Source organism: Bemisia tabaci, chromosome 10, assembly GCF_918797505.1.
Source record: "Bemisia tabaci chromosome 10, PGI_BMITA_v3".
In the NCBI taxonomy this organism is placed as follows: domain Eukaryota; kingdom Metazoa; phylum Arthropoda; class Insecta; order Hemiptera; family Aleyrodidae; genus Bemisia; species Bemisia tabaci.
The window spans coordinates 9010390-9035307 of record NC_092802.1 but is presented as its reverse complement, the minus strand read 5'-3'; the positions used below and the strand labels follow the sequence as shown (position 1 = coordinate 9035307).

General features: G+C 41.4%; 1 protein-coding gene across 3 annotated transcripts in view; it reads right to left on the bottom strand.

Annotated features, from left to right (window-relative positions):
- The window catches only part of LOC109029876 (UDP-glycosyltransferase UGT4), a 76324-nt gene that overhangs the window by 46551 nt on the left and 4855 nt on the right, over window positions 1-24918 (bottom strand). For all 3 annotated transcript variants that reach the window (XM_072305428.1, XM_072305429.1, XM_072305427.1), the window contains exons 3-4: window positions 19513-19703; window positions 13005-13482 (exon numbers count right to left, since the gene is read on the bottom strand). In XM_072305428.1, the coding sequence (XP_072161529.1) occupies window positions 13005-13482; window positions 19513-19703 (669 nt within the window). The remainder of the gene's footprint in view (window positions 1-13004; window positions 13483-19512; window positions 19704-24918) is intronic.

The window sequence follows — 24918 nt, the reverse complement described above, 5'->3', positions numbered from 1 at the left end:
TCTGCGTAAGAAATTTGCGTTTTTTTAAGCTTCCCGCTTCAAAAACGATACTACGGCGTAGGTGAACATTTTGTTAGAGGAGTCGTTCCATCGTCGGCGATATTCATCATGGCCGACGCTCGCACGCAGTTCCGCGCGTAATTCAAGGAGAGTTCAAGGTCAATCCATTCGGGCGTGGAAAATATGAACGTTAACACACCGATTGTTATCTGGTCTAATCCAGTTCAGGTGTTATCTCGTCCCATCAAACGTGTTTTGGCGGATTGGCGTCGGCTATGATGATTATTGCCGACGATGGAACGACTCCTCTTACAAAATGTTCACCTGTGCCGTAGTATCGTTTTTGAAGCGGGAAGCTCAAAAAACCGCAAATTTCTTACGCAGATTGTGAAGTTATGAGTGCATTTCAGAGTTTGCCGATGCGCTCATCGTGATTTTTGAGGCATTATCTATAAGAAACAACTCTTAGTTTTGCTCTAGCAAAAGTTTGCAACAGGCCCATTCTAAGAAGTTGTTTCTTGATTCAAGATAATGTATACTCGATTCAAGATTCCTAGTTTCAAGCATGACACGAATCTTGGAAATGGCTGAAAAAATTAGACTTGAATTAAGTTAGCAGCCAACTTCTTGAATTAAGTTTCCATTGGATTGAGTCCACTCAGCCTTTATTTTCGACACGGGCATTAAGTTATACATTCCTACATTCTCAAGTCATTCCAGAATATCTCCAAAAGCCGCACATTTTAACATTGCTGCAAATCGAGAACAAAACCCGCGGCAACGCACGACGACTTCAACAAGATCCATGTCGAAGAATCAGTAACGTTATATCCCTACGTTACGGAATTTTAAGAAAAATGAATAAAACTTTCAGTATTTAGTATTGGATCCAAGCATCAAACGAAAAATAATTAAGATTCCGCCGGGTAGCTAATTTCAAGCAGCACGGCCATGCTTATTTCAAGCTATACGTTTCTTGGCGGCAAATTTAAGATTTTTTCCAGCTTGCTTCAAGCTGATTTTGGTTTGTTTCAAGCTACTTTTTTTTCCAGTGTTTGGTTGTGCGAAAAACCCCTTGGATATCTACAGATCTTTTCCATAGGAAAACTATGGACCATTACTGTTTGAAATTCTATAGGCTTCCTTCATACTGAGGGTGTTATTATATCTTTCTTGAAATTAATTCTTGCGGAAGAAGGGTAGGGGCTGTTTGTAATTTTTGTCATGGAAATGTTACAGCGGGTTCTACTCTGCCAGGTAAAATCTCATAATTCATCAGGATGAGCAACAACAGCCCCATCGCCAAGTCGGTAATTATTTGTTGTCGGCCAATCATAATTTTTCAATCAAAGGACTTTTTCCTGCCACGTTGTGTTGGGAAGAAATGCAGGATGATAATTCTTGATCGGATGAGATTGGAAAATTATGGTAATTTTATCGTACAACTAGACCTTTGGTGTTGCCCGCTGTTAAGAAAAGTTAAGGAGAAATTATTTTTGGCCAACCATGAAAAAATATTTGCAAACTCACATTGCTCAATGTATGAAATGTGCAGAAAACAAACCAGGAAAATCTAAGTACGGGTTACTTCAAGCCATACCGCCACCGTTAACTGGACGACCCTTTAGTCATATTATTATTGATTTTGCACGACCTTTCCGCAACCTTAAGTGTTCAATTATAAGGTAGAATTTGGAAACAAGTCATACCCATTTCCTCGCCTTTCCGGTTAATTCCTCTTAAACTGATGGTGAAAAGTGCCTAATTTCCAACTTTCTGTTTTCTTTCAGTTGCTGATGCCAAAAAGAAATGGCACTCACTAAAAACACATTTCGCGGCGGAACAAAAAAAATTCGTGAGTGTACAAAAACTGGCAGTGCAGGAAATACAGTGTATATTCCTACTATGAGATTGTTTCAGGAAATGTTTTATCTTGCAGGACATGTAGAGTCGAGAAGAACTGAAGAAAATTTTTTGGCAGATGGATTGAACAATAATGATGCATCTTCGCAGAGTTGATACGACAAGAGGTTTGCCGAACCAACATTTTAACCAACTTGCGCTTGTGGAGACCAGCTGCCAACTCGGCGAATCACAATCAAGTGAGGGTATCGTTTATAATGCTTGATAAGTTACCTGAGAGAAAGAGATATTCCTTTCCTATAAATCACATGTAGATAGTACAGTAGGAATGAAATAATAAACCATGGGGTTTTATGGCTAGTACCTAGTTGAGATTGAGACGCGGATGTTTGGATGTGGCTACACCATCAACTTTTTCCGAAGAATAGGTAAACCACGCACTTCCGAAAATTTCCACTCAGAATTCATGATGGTATAAAGGTACATGATGATGATGAAAATAAGTAAGAGAAAACAAAGGCTTAGTCAAAGCATAGCAACAGTATAGGTAAAGGGGCTCTAGGTTTGTAGTCTGTATCAGCTGTTTCCTCAAGGACGATTGGGGTCCAGTGGAAGCTTCAAGTGCTTGAACTATGATTATTTAGGACTAAATCACATTTAGCAACATATGAACTACAGAGAAAAAGAATTAATAACTTTAAAACGATTACAATTCACACGTTTTTTGACAATAATTGACACTTGACACTGAACACCTGTGATAACAATAACAAAACCACGAATGGCCGCCGCACTATGGTCCACAGACTGGATTTAACGGAACTTTATTCGAAAATGCACTGCACCGTTATAAAAGGTGTTGGATCTTATGTTTTTTGGGTCGCTGATTTCATTTTACATCTTAGTTTAACAAAATAGTAACATCCTGACCGAGAAACTTAACTTTAAATGTGATTTCTGGCGATTTTAAGACAGAAGATTTTTTCCACCCTATTTTGACATGTATAAAAATAATAACAAAAGTGTCTCTCGGTCGAGATCAGATAATTCTCATGTATTTTTAGGCGGTAAATCCGAATATGACCTCCGTCTTGGTCCATCGCCCTTAAATTTTCCGGAAAAGCCGATTTTACCCGGAAAAAATGGACATTTTTGGTGTTTTTGCGACCGTTGACCTCTGCAACATGTAGTTAAAATTTTTTCCAGGCACTAAATAGTACTATTTCGATGTATTTTGATCTACTGAGTCCGAAAATGACCTTTGTTTTTTCTTATCACCTCTCACTTTTCCGAAAAAGCGACTTTTTCCCGGGAAAATGAGCAATTTTGACGTATTTTTGTCATAATTGCAATTCATGTTGATAAATTATACTGGACCCGTGGTAAATCGATTCTGTCAAGTATATTAAGCTGCTAAATCCGAATATGACAAAGGTTTTGGTTTATCACCCTCCAGTTCTCCGATAATGCCGATTTTTCCGCGCCTTTTGAGTAAAACCTTTCCCGGACTCATGTGTTAAAAATACGGTTTAAAATTGATTCCTATGTTTGATATATCGATTCTTATGTATTTTGACTTGCTAAACCCAAATATGACATTAGATTTTTCCTATCACCCCTCATTATCCCGGAAAATTCAATTTTCCTCGGAGAACGAGCTTTTTCGGTATTTTTGCGCCAATTTTCCTATTGTATGGAGTTGTAGCGATTTTCCAAGTTCCTCTTTAGGTGTTCTCTGACGTCTTAAGAAATATTCAACCGGAGTTCAACCTCAACTTGCCTCTTACAACCCCCCGTTTTCCTCAGAATACGGAAAATCGTCGCAAAAATACCAAAAAAGCTCGTTCTCCGAGGAAAATTGAATTTTCCGGGATAAAGAGGGGTGATAGGAAAAATCTAAGGTCATATTCGGGTTTAGCAAGTCAAAATACATAAGAATCGATATATCAAACATCGAAATCAATTTTAAACCGTATTTTTAACACACTTAGAGTCCGGGAAAGGTTTTACCCAAAAGGCGCGGAAAAATCGGCATTATCGGAGAAGTGGAGGGTGATAAACCAAAACCTATGTCATATTCGGATTTAGCAGCTTAATATACATGACAGAATTTCTTTATCACGGGTCCAGTATAATTTATCAACATGAATTGCAATTATGACAAAAATACGTCAAAATTGCTAATTTTCCCGGGAAAAAGTCGCTTTTTCGGAAAAAAGAGAGGTGATAAGAAATAACAAAGGTCATTTTCGGACTCAGTAGATCAAAATATATCGGAATACTTTTATTTTGTACCTAGAAAAAATTTGACAGTCGCAAAAACGCCAAAAATGCATGGAATATTCCACATTTTGATGTACGGAGGTGCACTCCGAAAAAATTGATTTCGACCGTTAGGCGCAAAAAGGCGCAATTTAAATTGGCATCATTTTAAACTTAAGGATATATTGAACAAGATTTCTCAATCCGCAAAGCATTAACTAGAATTAAAAAAAAGTTAGAGCTTCCTAAAAATTACGAATTTCACTTATTTCTAGCATTTTTTGGCGTATGTTTGGAGCGTTCAAAAGCATACAAATTTCGGTTCAAAATTAATGAAACGGGGTGAAAAGGAAGTCACTTGCCATCAGGTGGATCCATGTTGCCCAAAAATTTACATAGATGAGGCGTAACACGGTAAAATAAACACCTTGTAACGCACCACCGAATGCGGCTCACAATCAGCTAATGAAGACCTGTCGCGCGCTCTGTTGTTAGGGTCCGTCACAATCTTATAAATCATTATTAGTCGATGAAAACTTAGGTGACGATCCATGAGAGTATGTACTATAAAACTGTAGTGCCAAACTTAAATTTTTTCCACCCTCAAAATTTGACTAAAGTTCCGTTAAATAGGGTCTGTGGACCATAGTGCGCCGTGCCGTAATGGCATGCAAACTCTAGCGTCAGAAATAACTTACCACCCGGGAACTTATGAAAGAAGCCGCTAAACTTTAATATATTCCGAATAAATTCCCAAATTGTTCTTTTATTGACACTGAATGAGTTTATTCAAGTGTTTTTGTTTTGATTTGATAAAAAAAGCGCGCTAACAATGAGAATCGGCAGCTATAACCAGGCCAGGAGTTCTAGAAAACGAAGGAAGTCCGGTAGCGTTTTATAATCTTTAAAACGTCATATCTTCGTTAATAATAAGTTTTGAAACATCAGACACCAAAAATTGTGACCTTTGAATCTTGAAGAATCATCATGCCAAATTTCAACATGATCCTTTGAGTAGTTTTTTCGCTACGGGGTGATAAAAGTTAAAAAGCAGCTAAAAACGGCAATTAACGAGGGAAGTCCGGTGGCGTTTTATAATCTTTAAAACGTCATATCTCCGTTAATAATAAGTTTTGAAACATCAGACACCAAAAGGTATGGCCTTTGAATCGTGAGGAATCATCATGCCAAATTTAAACATGATCCTTTGAGTAGTTTTTTTGCTACGGGGTGATAAAAGTTAAAAAGCAGCGAAAATCGGCAATTCCTAATATTTTCTGTAATGTATACCGTCGACCGACGGTTATCGGGTTATCGCCCCGCGTGTGTGTGGTTGCTGCAGAGTCGTTTGAAGGCGTTTTCCGGTCTTACTCTGGGAGGTTTTATTTGGTTGTTCTCCTTACCTTATATTTATATTTTTAGCTTGGCGGGGAGATCTACCGATCTCCGTGATAATATAAGATTATTACGTAAGAGATTATTTCTTGTGTTGTGTCTTTGAATGTTTTGATTGCAGGTATATCCGTTCCTCGGAGGAGCCGGGCGTTCAGTTGGAGATTTTTTTTTTCTTTCTCGCTCGCTCCGCTCGGATGCGGAGTGTATCGGCCCCTCGCTCCGCTCGGTTCCTCGGATAGGGGTGGAATTTTCAGAAAGGGGTCACTGCCGGTTTCCGGGCTGCACCCGTACGATAGGTATTATGTTGAATCGGGTGTTGAAAAAAACGGATTAATTTCTTTAATTTCCTATGAGGGGAGTCACGTAATAAGTTTGTATTTCCGATGTCGGAAATCGTTACGAATTGTTAAAATGTTAATGGTCGTATTAAATTCGAGTAACATATACAAGACTATTGTGGACCATTCATTAAGGTGCTTACTAAGGGAGTTGACGGTGGATTTTCCTGTTTCAGTTTATCCGAGCCCGAAAAGCCGCCGGCGGCGGCGTCGACGCCCAAAAAGGCCAAGATGAACGAGGAGGGTGTGACCCAGCCGGAGGAGTCCGAAGAAGAGGAAGAAGGAAAGCCTCGTCAACAGATGACGGATGTTTTAAGAGTGAGGACGGATGACTACGACGATCTCATCTGCACGTACGGGCGAGAGATGGCCGGAGACCTGAGAGTGGAGGTCGAGGTGGGGAACATCCACAGCTCGGATAAACGTCCCAACAGCAGGAGGCTCACCTTCGGAGCCGCGACCCTCTTCTTCAGGCACCCGAAGGAGGAGAGGGCGTTTTGTAAGTAAAGAGACTTGTGTATTCTGAACCGGGAAGGGGAGGGAACGGAAGGTGAAGTCGAGGAAGGGGAGGGGTGAAGTAAGCGGGATGGCGAGATGAGGATTACGGACAGGCGTTCGATATGATGACCTACATCGATTGGGATATCGGAAATATTTAAATTATATGTTTCTGATTAGCAGTGAACATTGTTTTGAATATTTTTAAAGTAATTGAAGAATACTTACTAGTGGATAGGATAACTGTCCTTTCAGATATTTTGGAAATGTAAATAATGTATTTTAAATATGACTATTATATACGTATTTATGATGTCAACCTACTCCCACGATATATATAGTTCTTTACAGTATCAATTGCCAAGTGCCACAAGCGCAACCTCTTGTCGTATCAACTCTGCGAAGATGCATCATTATTGTTCAATCCATCTGCCAAAAAATTTTCTTCAGTTCTTCTCGACTCTACATGTCCTGCAAGATAGAACATTTCCTGAAATAATCTCATAGTAGGAATATACACTGTATTTCCTGCACTGCCAGTTTTTGTACACTCACGAATTTTTTTTGTTCCGCCGCGAAATGTGAGAGGAGGACTTTGGGCACTCCATGCCCAAAGTCTTCCTTACCACTTCACGACTACAACCCTGTGGCTACATGTAATAACTCTATGATCGAAAGTACTTACTTCATTCAGCAGGACATGCTTGTAACGTCTCATCTTCCGTCTTCACTTCAATAACTTAACCCTTTGTTGCATGAGCTACTCGTTGATTTAAATTGCAAGTGCAAAGGCAAAGGCCACTTGCAGGTCCCCATTTGCTGTGTGTGTAGTCGGCTTTGATGTAAAAACTCCCGTAAGATTCCGTTTGAGGTTGTGACGAAGATAGAAATTGGCCATTTCCACTCCCCGCCCGTCTATCGAATGACCGCTCCATGCGTGGCACGTTTTTCCGTAGGCTACCACCGATCTACAGTTTCTATGTCACGTCGTTAGTAAATACAATTGGCCAGTTTCGCTGGTCACAGAATCGTGTTTTGATGCTTGGGTTTTGTAGGTCAGCTAAAAATAAAAAGATCCGTCCGAACAGCAACTTTCTACGTTCAATATTAACCGAGATACCGCCCTATGAACAGTCGAGTTTCTGACGTCATCCACCGCGGTAGAGATACCCTTGGTTTCTTCCACCTTGATTTCATCCGTCAGTGTGACGCACATTTGCACCGGTTACTCAACGTGAAACTTGGATGTAAGCAAGGAGTAGGAAACCGAGGGTGTTACTGCCACGGTGAATGACGTCATGAACAGAATTTTTCAAAGGGCTATCAATATCTCGGTTAATAATTACTACCACGGTGAATGACGTCATGAACAGAATTTTTCAAGGGGCGATCAATATCTCGGTTAATAATTGAACGTAGAAAGTCGCTGTTAGGACCGATATTATTATATTAAGCGAACCTGCAACGATCATGCGTCAAAACACGATTCTGTGACCAGCGCAACTGATGCATTGCTGTTATTTAAGCCCGAATTAACCATTTTACAGACTATGTTTATTGTTACACGGAAGAGAGGAGGTAGGAGTCGAGTCCGAACAGTTGGATGTTATGGACATTCCCAATGGAGATGTTGCATGTATGAGGAATTTGAGATTTGACTACTGATTCTAACGTGAAAGTTCGCGAGAAACACGATGGTGCCACTGGTTTTCTCTGAAATCATCTCCCAAGCTCAAAAAAGCTCTCTAAGTGAAACCAAAATGGAGAGGATATCCCACACTATCCTGAGAAAATCCAAATCCCTGTATCAAATTCCTATAGGCAAATTTATAACAGAGTATCATATTTCTTCAGAACACCTTTCAGGGGTCAAAGAGAAGATTTCTCCATTTGCATCCTAGCCAGGAAGTGGATGTTTGTCAGATTTTTACTCGTCCACATTGCTTACGCAAACATGATAATTACCAGGAATTCAAAACTCGGCTGGTACAACTGGGTAACGTAAGGAATTGGATGTGATGCGAGTTTCCTAAGAGATAAAATGTACTTATTAGGCCACTAGCCTGACAATAAAGAGATGGTAGCTCGATTTATTGACAAGGCCTGGAGGTCTCGGAAAGAATAAAATAGCTTCCGTAGTATCACAAAGAGAACAGGATTTGTGAAATGGAGGCAAAAGTGGTAAGACATATTCTACATTTATTAGTACATAGTGCTTCTTGAAATCAAGAAGTCAACTAAGCAAAAGGCTTGGTGCACGGAAGTTTCAGATTATGAAATGTATTCAAAACTCCTGGATGTACACAAAGAGAAGATTTCTCAATTTGTGATTTGGCCAAAAAGTGGATATTTCACAGATGTTAGGTAACTTCCCTTACGCAAACTAGGTAATTACAAGGAGTTCAGAACTCAACTGATGATGAAACTGTGTAGCGCAAGAAATTCGAGAGAAATTAGCAGAGGCAAAAGTTGTAAGACGTATCCTACATTTATGAGTACAACATGGTTTCTTCAAGCAATAATACAACTAAGAAAATGGTTTGGTGTATGAAGATAACAGGATATGAAATTTATTCAAAACTCCTGGATCTGCACAACAAGATTTCTTGATTTGTGAATCAGCCAGGAAGTGACTGTTGGACGGATGCTATCTCATACGTTTACACTTTCTTTACGCAAACATGGTACTTCTTAGGAGTTCAACACTCGACTGATAGACCTGTTCCTGCGCAAGAAATTTGACAAGTTATGAGATTCCTTAGAAATAAATGCTACTTACTTGGCCAACAGAGGCTGACCATAAAGAGGTGATAGCTCGATTTATCGAAAAAGCCTTTGGCTCTTGGAACTCATTAAATGGTCTTCGTGTTGGCACAAAGAGAACACATCCGACTTATGAAACGGAAGGCTAAAGTTCTAAGAAGTATCCTGCAAGTATCGAATATCAACGGAGAAATAAACGCGAGTAAGTTTTAAAACTGAGAAAACAAACAAGAATACAATTTTATTCAGGAATAAACAAAAAATGGGGAACTTTCTTTCAATTTCAGTCGCCCAACGGAATTGTCGGTGAAGTTTGGAAGTTGAGAATAGAATGGTACCAGGTATGGGTAGCAGGTTATGTATGTAGCCTGTGGCACACTATAAATCAAAATACTCTATCAAAATATCACGGTTAAGTGATTGGTCCAAGGCATCGAATAAGCCAATCACAACACTTGAGTTCGATATATTTTGATGCAGTATTTTGATAGTGAGGACAGGCTTGTGCAATTTTGTTTTGAACGGCGCCAGTTCTGCTCTTTTCGCACGGTTGAAAATACGAGGAATGTAAAATTCAGAATTTTTGAACTTTAAGAATGGCAAATTTCTTGACTCTTTTCCCTTGACTCATTATAATGTGGGTTTAAAATTTAATTTCAGGGATAAAAAATGCTGACATTATTGATTTTTCTTCCTGTGTAGAACGTTGCCGTACCTTGAATAATTATGATCAGGTGGGCGAAACTGTTCGAGGAAAATTTAGGGGGAATCAACGACGAAATCGAGGGTGAACAGGTTAACAGGTTAAAGTTTGACGATTGTGATACCTATTGTGAACTGTGATTGAGTGATTGAAGTGATTCAAGTACTTCAGGTGCTTTAACCCTTAATTGTATAGCGTTGCATGAAAGCAACAAATGGTTTTCAGCTTTATTTCTGTGCTGAAGTAATAAATTGAATCGAAGCAAGAAATGAGTTTTGAGGAACATTTTAAGTCTGATCTCTTTACTTTAAAAAAACCCATAAAAATCGATTCTAACCGACTCTAGTGTCGAAAACATACTGTACAATGTGGATTTTCCCTCCAAAATCAACGAGTAGCTCATGCAACAAAGGGTTAAGTTATTGAAGTGAAGACGGAAGATGAGACGTTACAAGCATGTCCTGCTGAATGAAGTAAGTACTTTCGATCATAGAGTTATTACATGTAGCCACAGGGTTGTAGTCGTGAAGTGGTAAGGAAGACTTTGGGCATGGAGTGCCCAAAGTCTTCCTCTCAGTCAGAGATACTACTCAATCGGCACAGAATGGGGAAGTTTCGCACTTATGCAAGTTTTTTTCTGAAGATTATGATTATAAGTGGCGTTAACCACAACAACCACATAATATAGATATTACATCAAAGATGTATCTGGCAGAGTATTTTGTTTTTGTCAGCGGGCCCATTATTGAAATTTAGTGTTTGTCAGGCGATCGTAGATGACATAGGCTAAAAGGCGAAGCGTGATTGGTCGGCTATGTCCTGAGAGTCCACCTCTACATGAAGACAAGACAAACTCTCCATGGGAAGATAGGGATCAAATACATTAGCAGGGTAGCTGTGTTTTCAGTTTTAGAGTCCCCAAATAAAGTGGCAGCCCTGTTAATGTATTTGCTCTTTATCTTTGCATGGAGAGTTTGTCTTGATGTAGAGGTGGACTCTGAGGATAGCGAGGGATATCCCCTCCATTAGGGCGTCAACTTGAGAGCTTTTTTGAGCTTGGGAGTTGATTTTAGAGAAAACCAGTGGCATCATCTTTTCTCTCGCGAACTTTTACGTAAGAGTCAATGGTCAAATCGCAAATCCCTCACACATGCAACACCTCCATTAATTGTGGTATAGTATCCCGATAAATTAGGTTACACTGGGAGAGAAAACACATTGGATCTTGAGTCCAGACTCTTAAAAACATCGATAAGAAAAAATACTCTTAATTCAATCGGATTTTTACTTAAATCAGGTACAAAGCCACTCAATTGGAGCGCATTTCCTTTTGATTTGGCTTAAATCTGATTAAATCAAGAGTATTTTTCCTTGTCAATGTTTTTAAGAGTCTGGACTCTAGATCCGAAATATTTTTTTTTCCAGTGTACTAACCCATGTTGCGGTACTACTCCACTTTGAGTTGCGGAGCTACCAAAATCAATTGGAAAGGTCCAGATCATCCAACTAATTTGGGCATCACTCCTGACACTCCTTTTTCCGTGTTTGGCCTTGTCTCCACTGGGCGTTTTCATGGGATTTGTCCCAAGTTCGAATCGCAGGAGTTAAACTTCTGGGATTTCTCCCAGTTACCGTCTCCACGGGACCAGGCTCATACGGTCCTGCGACTAGTTTGCGCGGGAAGATAAATTAGATTAAGTCGAGTATTTAACCGGGATTAAAATAATAATTGCACTCAATTGACAATTGGACACATTATTTCAACTAAACAAACCTGAACAATGGAGTATTCAACAAAATGTCGCACAATACGTTTACACTTCTTCTTTCCCTCTCAGTGGGTCCTAGGAGTAAAAGGACCATTCTTGGTACTGGGAAAAATATTGATTAACTCAATATTTTTCCCAACTTCGTAAGCCTTGTCCACACGAACTCGGTTCGCGGAACTTATTTCGAGGAACCTGTTCCCGGAACAAGTTTTAGCTGGGCTGAAAACTTATTCCTCCTAAACCCGGAACTTTCCCCGTACTCCGAGCTACTATATATGTTTCATTCGGTGTGAATTTGTTTGTTTTTGTTTCTTACGTCCTTTACATTCGGTGTGAATTTGTTCGTCTTTGTTTTTAACGTCCTTTACAAGTCCTGACATTTATTTTTGTTACTTTGGCGGCCGTAATAATCTACTGGCTTGCAATAATTGTGCCTATAGTTTTATTGAAGTTCCAGTTCCAGTTTGGGTGTTCATTTTTGTTTTTTACGTCCTTTACAAGTCCTGACATTTATTTTTGTTACTTTGGCGGCCGTAATAATCTATTGGCTTGCAATAATTGTGCCTATAGTTTTATTGAAGTTCCAGTTCCAGTTTGGGCGAACTGATAGCTGTTGTGATACTCCCCGCTGCCGCTAGAGAGGAGAAGCACCGAACGGCGCACATGCGCGGTGTCGAGCGGCGATCGGGAGGGGGCCGCTAGTTACGCTCTCGGGCAACCAGCGCGCGACCGGACAGTGGTCAGGCAGTCCGGTAACGACCTCCCGACGATTTGGACGAGAGCTTATTTGAGAGAGTTTATTTGATGCTCGTTTGTTTCTAGTGAAGCTAAATTTCACGTTCTTCTTTCATCCTTCATCGTCCCCATCAATCATTTTAGGCAGCCCTCGCTCAAATCCACGAAGCTACGAACGGCGCTGAAAAGTGCCGGTGCGGAGTTCTCGGTTTTTGAGCGAGAGTTTGACGGATCAATTCATCCACGATTGTCGTTAGACGTCGTAGGTGAATTGACCCGCCGCCGCACTGTGTACAGCATCCCTCCTTCCAAGGAACAAGTTCCGGGAACTGAACAGTTCGTCGAGTAACTTCACTGGTAAAAAAAACCTCTTGGTTCAAGAGTGCAGTTTCTTGTCGCCGGATTTAAGAGTCTGGACTCCGTGCAAAATCCGCTTGAATCAATGCAGAATCCCCTTGAATCAATGAAAAATCCGCTTGAAACAAGAGTTCAAGACTCTTAAATCCGGCGACAAGAAACTGCACTCGTAAGTCAATGCAATGCGGCATTGGTCCAAGAGGTTGTTTTTAACCAGTGCTCCTCGAACCAGGCTCGTGTGGACAGGGCCTACGTGGGACTTTTCTCTAGGACAAATCTCGTGAAAAGGCCCGTGGAGACAAGGCCTAGCGTTACGCATACCTTGGGTAACTTGGAGGGCGCCTTGATGTGGAGGGGTCCGACTTCCACAACGTTGGGCGAAACGGGCCTGGGGTAGTAATAGAGGGCGTTGGACGAGATCAGGGCGAGACTGATGTTCCTCCAGCAACCCTCCACGAGGGCCTCCCCGTCAGGCCCGCGCGTCTCCCGGAAATAATCCCTGGCCGAGCTTTCGACGATGTCCCGGAGCCTCCGCGAGATGTAGTGGTGCACGACCCAGTTCTCCAAGCGCTGCCACACGCTCATCCGGTCGGTGTAGGGGCTGAGCATCGACGGGGAGAAGGAGAGGTGCTTGATGTTCCCGATGGCGTCCTCGTCGTAGAAGTCGCCGCCCGTCATGGAGGCCAGGGAGATGACGGGTTTGTTGACGGCGACGAGGCGGGCGAGGGCGACGCCGTACGGGATGAGGAAGGACTCCACGATGACGACATCGAACGATAGCTTGTCATCTTGGACCCGTCTGAAAATCACAATGAGACCGCATTGGTAAAAAAAAACCTCTTGGACCAATGCCGCGGTGCATTGACTTAAGAGTGCAGTTTCTTGTCGCCGGATATAAAGAGTTTTGAACCCTTGTTTCAAGCGGATTTTGCATTGATTCAATTCAAAATCCGCTTGAAACATGAGTCCAGACTCTTCAATCCGGCGATCCGAGGACCCCCGATTTTCGACGATTACCAGTTGAATGATACGGCTATCACTTCTGAAGAGGAGGCTGAGATCGATTTTTCAATGGTTTATGTGCCTCGACCATATAAAAAACCAAAAAGATTAAATAAATCGTATTCCATTGCTGATTTTTTGGTAAGTCGATATTTCATTTGAATTTATATACACATATTCTTTTTAATATTACTTATTTACTACTATACTTATTTACTTAGTTCAAAGATGCTCATGCTGGACAGGCTTTGGATATGGAAGCATTGCTTGAGTCAGGCTTGCTGTTTGCCAGGATGTCAATACAGAAATGTTTGACATAGATGCTAAATACAAGTGTATTTATTTCTGTGGCAAAATCCTGTTTGACATTGGGCCTAATAGTAGGAAAGTGAAATCAAGCCAAGCTGATAAGGTTTGGCAGATGAATTTTGTTGTCGAGGTCCCAAGAGGTAATGATCAACCTGCTAATGCCCCCATACAAGTAGCAATTAACAGGTGTTTTGTAGGAACATTCGAGAATCCAAATTCCTCGTTCTTAGGGAAAGCTACCAATGATCTGTAGTATTGTCAATTAAACAAGCGAGTTTGATTGCCGTACACATACTAGATAAGATATCCCCAGTTTTAACTGCTTTGAACCCCCCTGTATATATCTTGACTCCATTGACTGGAGCAATATTTTCAAAGAATGACTTAACAGATATGGCAAAGGGGGCAAATACTCCTGTCTCAGAGATGATTAAGCTTCTCAATTCTAGTTGCCAATCAGGAGGGCAGTATTTACCTAACTCTTAGTGCTCTGTTGCTATGGCAGCTGCAGTTACTGCAACAAAACGCATCAGGAACAAACAAGTGAGAAACTCGATCATCGCCAAAATTGGTAAGCAGTACCTTGCTGCCAAGAAAATGTTTGTGCAGAAAGATTATGTTTTCTTTGCACAATATTGCTCTGGGGGCTTGGACGCTGATATAGACCCTGCTACACTGGAAAAAAAAAGTCTGCTACGGTCAAGCCGTCTTGGAATCTTGAGAAAAAATCAGCTTGATTCAAGAATTTTTATCTTAAAACAAGCAATTTATTGCTAAATTCAAGATTCGAGATTCTTAATTGCAGCTACCTTATACGAGGGGCATTCGTAAAGTAAGTATATATATTTATTTTCTCCGAAACTAATGAAGATAAATTAAATCGGTAAAAATCGTTTTTACCGCCATACTCTCAGCTTTTCAAAAAGCCTTCGTTTTTTAAATTTGGTTTACCGGTTCGCGAGTGACGTCATTTTTCCCGCGCCCATCTCTCGTCACTGCGTGTCCAAAATATTCGAGTGCGGTGGAGCTCCTCAGACGAGTACATGCTACGGTGCTTTGGGACGCTCAAGGAATATTACTGATCGATTTCTTGGAGAGAGGAAAAACGATCGATGCCGCAAGACATTGTGAAGTTTTGAAAAAAATTAAGTCAGCGATCAAGCGAAAACGACCCGGTCTTTTGTCTCGTCAAGTTTTGGTCCTTCAAGACAACGCTAGGCCTCATTGTGGCTCATGTGACTCAAGACTTGTTCGCCTCATTCAAATGGGACCTTTTCCTCATCCACCGTACTCACGGGCCTTCCTTAAAGCGATTTTCATCTTTTTCTTGCGTTAAAGAAGAGCTTGGGTGGCCAAAAGTTCTCCACCGACGCAGAGTTGTAAGAAGCTGTAAAAAAATGGTTCCAGGATGCGCAATTTTTTGAAGATGGAATCCGCAAACTGCTAACACGGTATTAGAAATGTGTTCAACTGGGTGGAGATTATGTTGAAAAGTAAGGTAAGACAATTCAAAGCCTGAAACTTTCACATATTTAACCAATTAACTGTGTTACAACCTTCTTTACGGTGAAAACATGTACTCGTCTGAGGAGCACCGCCACCACCGCGCTCAAATATTTTGGACACGTAGTGACGAGAGATGGGCGCGGGAATAATGACGTCACTCGCGAACCGGTAAACCAAATTTAAAAAACGAAGGCTTTTTGAAAAGCTGAGAGTACGGCGGTAAAAACAATTTTTACCGATTTAATTTATCTTCATTAGTTTCGGAGAAAATAAAGATATATACTTACTTTACGAATGCCCCTCGTAGCTTGGATCACCTGCTAGCTTGATTTAAGCAGCACAAAAATCTTGAGTCAAACTTGCTGAGTCTTACATCAAGCCAACATGGCTGCTAATTCTCAGAAGTTGTTTCTTGATTAAAGATGATGTATACTCGATTCAAGACTCCTGGTTTCAAGCATGACACGAATCTTGGAAATAGTTGAAAAAATTAGACTTAAATTAAGTTGGCAGCCAACTTCTTGAATCAAGTTTCCATTGGATTGTTACCACTCCGCCTTCATTTTCGACATGGGTATTAAGTAATACATTCCTACATTCTCAAGTCGTTCTAGGAGATCTCCAAAAGCCGCGCATTTTAACATAGTGCTTCAAACCGAGAACAAAACCCGCGGCAACGCACGACGACTTCAACATGATCCATGTGGAAGAATCAGTAACGTTCTATCCTTACGATACGGAATTTTATGAAAAATGAATAAAACTTTCAATTTTTGGAATTGGATCCGAGGATTAAACGAAAAATGATTAAGATTCCGCCGGGTAGCTAATTTCGAGCAGCACGGTCATGCTTATTTCAAGCTATACGTTTCTTGGCGGCAAATTTAAGATTTTTTCCAGCTTGCTTTAAGCTGATTTTGATTTGTTTCAAGCTACTTATTTTCCAGTGCAAACGACAATGACAGCGATCTTGGAAAGCCTGGACCAAGCAGACCCGAAAATGAGACCTAGGAATAAATCCGATGAGTAGTCAACTGCTACCGGCTACGTTGAACCACTGGCAGCGCAGCCTGGGCACAGTTCCACTGCTCCTGGCTGCGTGGAGGCCTGGTACTGCTTGGTGGAGTGCTGTCAATCTCGATGACAGTGATGCATTTTTCAAAGGGGCTCAATTATGAATGCGTATCATGCTACAAGAACGCGATAAAATAGGAAAACAATGGAAGGGTCCGATGCGAGTATATTTGTGAATGGTATCATATCAATAAACTTGAGACAACTAAAATTGCGATAAGTTTATCATGCACTACTGCAATAACGGTAAATCTGGACGAATACCGTCGTTATCTCTCAATGACAATCATTCAAAGGGGCTCAATTGTGTATGAGTATCCTGCTTCAAGAACGCGATGAAAGAAGAAAACAATGGATGGGTCCAATGCGATTATTGTTGTAAGATATATCATTTCAATAGACTTATGACAACTGTAATTGCGATGTGTCTGTCATATACTTTGTGCAATGCTTCCTCAAACCAAGAGGAAACGGAATGACGATAAATCTGGAAGAGTACCGTCGGTATCTCTCAATGAAAATGTTGAATCATTCAAAGAGGCTCAATTGTGTTTGCGTAGCGTGCTTCAAGAACGCGACGAAAGAAGAAAACAATGGATGGGGCAAATGTGATTGTTGTTCTAAATGGTATTTCAATGAAGCGTGCTTAGCTTCGGAATCATAGATTTTCAACGCTTATCCGAGAGCGTAGATGAAGAGGCGTTCATCCGCGACCTGTGCAGGTTAAACGCGGACCTGAACGAAAGACCGGGCAGAAGAGAGGAGATTATTTCAGTGCATGCAAAATCCGTGGAATACTTGGCATGGGAGGAAAACGAGCAAGAGTCCTTGCAGGAAAAATTACTTAATTGCTTTGAAAGTAGGGTTTAACACGAATTATGCTTAATTCTAGCTTCTAAAGCTTGATAAAATGATTCTAAAAGCTTCTAATAGGCTTAAGCTGAAGCAACAGACGCCCCCAGTTAATTTGAAATCATTGATGATGGACCGCGAGCTCGGTTGGAAGACGTCTTCGAGAGGTCTGCACCAGCGGAAAACACTAGTGACTGAGGAAGCGAGGAGCTTGACGAAAATGAAGTTTGTTCTTCCTTTTTTTCAACGAATATAAGGTAGACTAAAAGCCATTAGAATTTTTTTCTTCCTGCTTCCAACGATTTCAGATATTTCATTTTAAACAGAATGTAGGTACGAGAATAATTAATCGATCACTGAAGAAGTGACGTATGATTTGAAAGATTTTACGCGCGCAAAAAATTTCCCTATAACAGCGGGACGTCGCGGATCATAATGTCCATCACCTGTAACCTTTGATTCCGCTGGGAAACTTTAATCTTTGTATATCGAAATCCCATATAATGAATATATTACCCCAACATCGGATTTCGTATTGGAACTAGCTCTCGAGGCCGGTGATCATCTAACAGAATTGAATTATCATGCTGTAACTTGTGTTAAAAACACACGGAGCCGATCTCTGACAGGAGAGCACTTCCCTGTCATGTTTCTAGATGCTCTCCCCTGCACCATAGTTGACAAGGAACTAAAAGAGGTGAAGTATCCTGATTCGGTATCGATTAATGGAACATAACCATTCGATGACAGTTTTTGGTCAGAATTGACTCCCTCACAAGTAGCGGCAATATCGGTGTCCTTAGCACACGCCCCCGTCGCCTACTCCGATGGGATCATTACCCCCGAAAAGTATTTTGATCACCCCGTAAACTTTCCCAAAAATCTACTGGAAAACTTATTCAACTCTTTCGAGAGAGGTAATGGACCAGCAGGAGGGTTGTGTGGTGATCCCATCGGAATCCAACCAATTCTGTTGGACTTCGACCCCGCCAAGGAGCTCCCAGACAACTTTACTACTAGAACCCAAACTAGACCAACTAGGTTGGCACAACTGATCGAGCCGATTCCACTGAAACCGGCAAAACAACCTAGGCGACGATCGGCTGACCCACACGACCACCTCCCGGCATCTGAGGTCAAGAGCAAAAAATGGACAGCAGCTCCACCGAGGAAAAATGTCTCCGCCCGAAAAATCACAGCGCCTTCAAAAATCCGCCGTGAGTCATCATCGCCTTGAGGCCGCCGCTTGCGCACCAGCCCTCTGAAATGTTCCACGATGATTTGCAATAGTTTGCTCTTCCTAAAAACTTAAGGTTTCTGAAATCGGAGCATTGGTTCCAAAAACAAACGCTTTCGAAAATTGAGTTCACAACGGGAAAATTAAGTGTCATCAGAAAAGCAGTACATAAATCCAACCATATTTTCTTCGACATCGACATCGAAAAGGGTGCTATTCACCAGGGACCAGGGGTGCCACGATCCTTTATCCGAAACTTAGAATTCCTTTATACGGCGCTTCTACAAATAATGTCTCAATTTCAATTCGGCCTTTTAGCTCTTGTTAAAAAACTTCAGGTTTCTGAAATTGGAGCATTGGTTTCAAAAACATACGCTTTCGAAAATTGAGTTCACAGCGGGAAAATTATATGTCATCAGAAAAGCAATACATAAATCCAACCATACTTTCTTCGACATCGACATCGAAAAGGGTGCTAATATTTTCTTCGACATCGACATCGAAAAGGGTACTGTTCACCAGGGGTGCCACGATCCATTTTCCCGAAACGTAAAATTCCTTCATACGGCGCCTCTACAAATAATGTCTCAATTTCAATCATCGGCCCGTAGATTCCGTTTTGCTAAACGGACGTTCCATAAAATAGTTACCCATCGCCACTGTGAACTCTGAATGCGCGGTCGGATTGAGCAGCCGGGACAAGACATGGGACTACAAGCTCGCCGTGAAGATTTAGAAGATGAGATAAAATGTTAGAAATGAACATAGACCAAAACCGAAACGAAAAAATCATCATAAGGTAATTATATTGGATTGATTAGCAGAAATGAATTGTTAGGTATCACTCACTTGAAAAAATGTTTCATCGTATCGCTGCCGAACATGTGCCGCACCATTCCGGCATACACTTCCCAAAACGGAATCCACTTGAACACGCTGGTAAATTCTTGTTGCAAATTGACACCTTGATTCGTGGCGTTTTCTTGAGCGCCTGCGAGCAGCCATGAAAAGTCAAAGTGCGTATAATTTTTTTCCAATCCCTGAATAACCGCAAAAAAGGAACATGTGAAGTTTCTCTGCACAGTCACGCATTAAGGGCCCAAGTTATAAATTTATTATGATGATTGAGGCTATGGGGGTACCGAATGTGACGTAGCAATGGATGGCGCCGAGTTATAACAAGCGAAAAAATTAAACACTAAGAAGCAGCCCGAACTGTATGTAACGAGGGGGAGAAATAGTGCTGGGTCCACACTTCCCAAAATGAATCCACTTGAACACGCTGGTAAAATCTTGTTGCAAGTTAACACCTTGATTGATGGCGTTTTCTTGAGCGCCTGCGAGCAGCCATGAAAAGTCAAAGTGCGTGTAATTTTTTTCCAATCCCTGAATAACCGCAAAAAAGGAACATGTCAAGTTTCTCTGCACAGTTACGGTATGCATTAAGGGCTCGAGTTATAATTTTATCATGATGCGTTGAGGCTATGGGGGGACCGAATGTGACGTAGCATTGGATGGCGCCGAGTTATGACCAAGTGAAAAAATTAAACTCTAAGAAGTGGCCCGAACTATATGTAACAAGGTGGAGAAATAGTGCTGGGTCCACACCATTTCGCGGGGAAACAAAGCAAAGAATTACCAAAAATCAACTAAATACAAAAAATTTGATTATTTTTGACTCTAATTTTGATTTTTGGTAATTCTTGGCTTTGATTCCCCGCGAGATGGTGTGGACCCAGCGCTATTTCTCCACCTCGTTATGACCAAGCGGGGAATGGATCTATAAGAGATGCGCAATGATTTGCTTGTGTGAATTGGTCTTAATCTTCCGTATCGCCCCCGAGATAAGGGCATGTGCTCTGCGTTCACTTGTTAGGTTACTGCGCGTATTGAGGTTTGAGGTGTTTATGTAACGAGGTGAGTGAAATCATGAATAAACTTAGTAGAGAAGGAAAAATTAATACGTATGTAAACAAAGATGTAACTACGACGACTAGAACCAATTAGTATCTCCTTCGTGTTAACCCTTAAGTTAGCATAAAATATTTATCCTATTATTCATAGCTGAATGTGAAATTCAGTTAAAGCATGTTATGAAATAGGTCTTCCTTCGATTACGGGAGTAATACAGTTGTATAGAAAAATCGCCACAATTATGGAAGGAGGCAAGCGAAAACGTCCTTTCAGTGAAGTAAACGGAGATGCAGGTGAGTGGTCTTAAGACTCCTGTTTAAACTTTTCAGTTCCTTTAACGAAATAATTGTTATCTGCGCTTTTTGGGATGTCTATGTAACGAGGTGAGTGAAATCATGAAAAAGCTTACTAGAGATGTAACAATTAATACGTATGCATTAAGTTACACTTAAGTTAGAATAAAATATTGATCCTATTTTTCAGAGATGACTAGTTCAAGGATACTGCCTGTTCAAGTGTCCGGAAACACTCAAGTACGGTTCCGTCAATAACTGCATCATGGAATCAAGTTCACTGCATCCGTTGAGCGTGCGGCCCTGGTAAAAATTGGCGATAAGAGCTGCGTTTCAAAATACCATAGGGATTCTCATAGCCGGCTAAAGAAGGCTACAGAAAATTATATAGCTGGATGTAGAATGCGGAGAAAATCATAGAGCCCGGCTACACGAAGCGATAAAAAAGTATGCAGCCCGGCTAAAGTTCCTATCGCCGGGCTTTACACTTTATCGCCTGGCTGTTGTTTTTTCGCCATCGATTATAAAAGGCTATAAGAAATTGTGTAGAAATTCGTATGCTTTGGAAATCATTAAGTTTCATACGGAACCACCTTAATATTTACAAAACACACGTTTTATTTTCCTTTAATACATATTTTTTTTCATCAATTAAAACGAGAATAATCCATACAGGATGTGCAAACATTTCAAAATCATGAGTTGAATAACGCTGACTCCGCCAGATTAAATATTAGAGCCTAACAAAAAGCGGAGCGGCGACGCACTGACGCCTACAAACCTAACAAGGATACTTCACGCATTTCGCAACGCGTGAAGTATCCCCGTTAGGTTTGTAGGCGCCAATGCGTGTTCCGCGCTGGCTGCCCGCCTGCCGTACCGCAGCGTGCCACGGCGCTTGAAGCAACTCTTTCACACCAGAGGTATTGCACAGTATCATACGAAACTGAGGGCGCTCTAATGTATTAGGAATGGCAGGCACCCATCAAAAGTACGGAGCTTTCCTCGCAAAATAAATCAAGATACTACGGCCCTAAAAGAGAGCAGTGGTCCAAAAACTCACCAAGTCCTGGCATCCGTAATTAGAGTCGATTAGCATACACTTTATCGCCTGGCTGTGAGTTGCTTAATCGCCATCGGCTATAATTACTACGTAATTATACAGGGTTATTCAAAAGTTACGCACCACTGGCCATAACTTTAGTTCTAATTATGATATCGATTTGCGGTTTGTGGCGTCCTTCCTCATATCGAGGGGGAAACTTTTTGAGGTACTTTCCAGTTCTTCACCCCCCCAGGGGGAGGGGGGCGGGGGGCAACTCAAAAATTTCAAATGGCAACCCCCATCATGTGATACATCGTTAGAAAGAGCATGAAAAAAGAAAATTTTTGGCGCAAACCCGAAGTCGATCTGACCCCCCTGTCAAAAGTTAGGGGGGTCCAAAGGTTATTTAGGGGGCCCGTACCTTCATTTTTTAGCGTAGCTTCGGCGGCTCTTGGACATACCGTTTCTCTTTTCAAAGAGTCCTCGAATACTCCAAGTCTGATACCGAAGTCTTCATATTGCCCCCGGGCCACCACAGCCCCCCCGTAGGGGGGGATGGGCCTGTTACAATGAAACATTGCATTAAAATGCGGAAAGTCACAGAAGAGCTTCAAACTTAGCATCAAATCCGAGTGGAACTTCTTGCCAATGTTAACGCAAACGCAGCCTGCGACTTTAAAGTGAGTTTTCAAAACTCTTAGCCCCCTGCCCCCCTCATTTTTGGTTGCAGAGCGGGTAAAAACCGGGAAATTCACTACAAATAATGCCCGAAACTATTGTCCAACTTAAGGAGGACCCTTGAAACGTTGCGATCAGTCGGAGCATTGAAATACAAGGACTGCCACCCCCTTAAAGTACGGAAACATCCAAAACACCCCCGCTGCCCCCCTCATTTTTCGTTGCGGAGCGGGTAAAAACCGGGAAAATCGCCAGAAATGATGCCCGAAACCACTGTAGAACTTGACGCGGACCCTTGAAACGTTGCGCTCAGTCGGAGAACTGCAACACAGGAACTGCCGCCCACTTTAAGGACGGAAACATCCATAAAACCCACGCTGCCCCCCTCTTTTTTCGTTGCAGAGCTGGTAAGAACCGGGGCATCATTTCTGGCGATTTTCCCGGTTTTTACCCGCTCCGCAACGAAAAATGAGGGGGGCAGCGGGGGTGTTTTGGATGTTTCCGTACTTTAAGGGGGTGACAGTCCTTGTATTTCAATTCTCCGACTGATCGCAACGTTTCAAGGGTCCTCCTTAAGTTGGACAATAGTTTCGGGCATTATTTGTAGTGAATTTCCCGGTTTTTACCCGCTCTGCAACCAAAAATGAGGGGGGCAGGGGGCTAAGAGTTTTGAAAACTCACTTCAAAGTCGCAGGCTGCGTTTGCGTTAACATTGGCAAGAAGTTCCACTCGGTTTTGATGCTAAGTTTGAAGCTCTTCTGTGACTTCCCGCATTTTAATGCAATGTTTCATTGTAACAGGCCCATCCCCCCCTACGGGGGGGCTGTGGTGACCCGGGGGCAGTATAAAGACTTCGGTATCAGACTTGGAGTATTCGAGGACTCTTTGAAAAGAGAAACGGTATGTCCAAGAGCCGCCGAAGCTACTCTAAAAAATGAAGGTACGGACCCCCTAAATAACCTTTGGACCCCCCTAACTTTTGACAGGGGGGTCAGATCGACTTCCGGTTTGCGCCAAAAATTTTCTTTTTTCATGCTCTTTCTAACGATGTATCACATGATGGGGGTTGCCATTTGAAATTTTTGAGTTGCCCCCCGCCCCCCCTCCTCCTGGGGGGGTGAAGAACTACAAAGTACCTCAAAAAGTTTCCCTCTCGATATGAGGAAGGACGCCACAAACCGCAAATCGATAGCATAATTAGAACTAAAGTTATGGCCAGTGGTGCGTAACTTTTGAATAACCCTGTATATTTATCTTATTAAAAACTAAGAAAAACATGGGGACCCCGACGTGATCTTCATCTGTGCAATTTGGAAGACGTCAACGAAAATTAAAAATGTTCACAAAAGTGGAATATGCGGCCGGAATGAAAAGATAATTATCATCTCGTGGTAGTGACATGCAGGGATCGCTCGATCTCCGTGTCGATACCAAGTATGAGCAAAGATCGATTGATCTCCACATACTTAAGTTATTAAATATCGTGCAGTAATCGACCGATTTCTACGATTCAATTTGGCAATATCAGGCAGTAATTCGGCTGTCAGGCCTTGAGAACTTCGTAGCACAAGAAACGATACATGACGAACTTGAACATTCGTTAGGAGGAAGCAAAGCAGAAATTTACCCAATTTTCCCAAGCAAATTTTGAACTTTAAATGTTCGAACCACACATAAATCCAATTGAGTTGAGTGAATTTGAAACAAGATTCTACGAAACAATGATAAAAGTCTAAAGATACTAATGGAAGAGAAGAGACAAGAACCTGACAAATATATAAAGAATTATGCTTCTAACAACAATCAAAAAACCAAATTAAAAACTCCAGAGGCTTTTCAAGCCAAGCCATTTTTCGACAATCGCGAAATTTTATCATCTTAAACGTGCATTTAAAAGGACCGAAAGAAGCTCAACCGAAAGACCACCGAAGGGAATTATGACATAGTATGAACTCGTTCAGAAACTCCTGAAAATTGATGATATTATACCTTAACCTTTCCGAAAATGGTATGAAAAACTACTATTAAAATTATTTCAGTTGTATATGCTTTATAGTCAAATCATCGTACGAGTTAAGTATTATTGAACTATGTTCAACGAGTGTATAACGTTAATTTAGGTTGGCATTGTTGCCAAGTAAGTTGCAACATTTGCTACAAAATCACATCTAAGCCTATCTAAGCGAATATTAAGCCTATTTAAGCAATGAAGACCTAACGAAGCAGGTATAAGCAACAACGTCGAAAGACAGTCGTCTCACAAAGAAAGCTTGACTCCAATTTACAACCTGAGTGAGAAAAAGAAAAAAGCATTTTGAGTAAGAG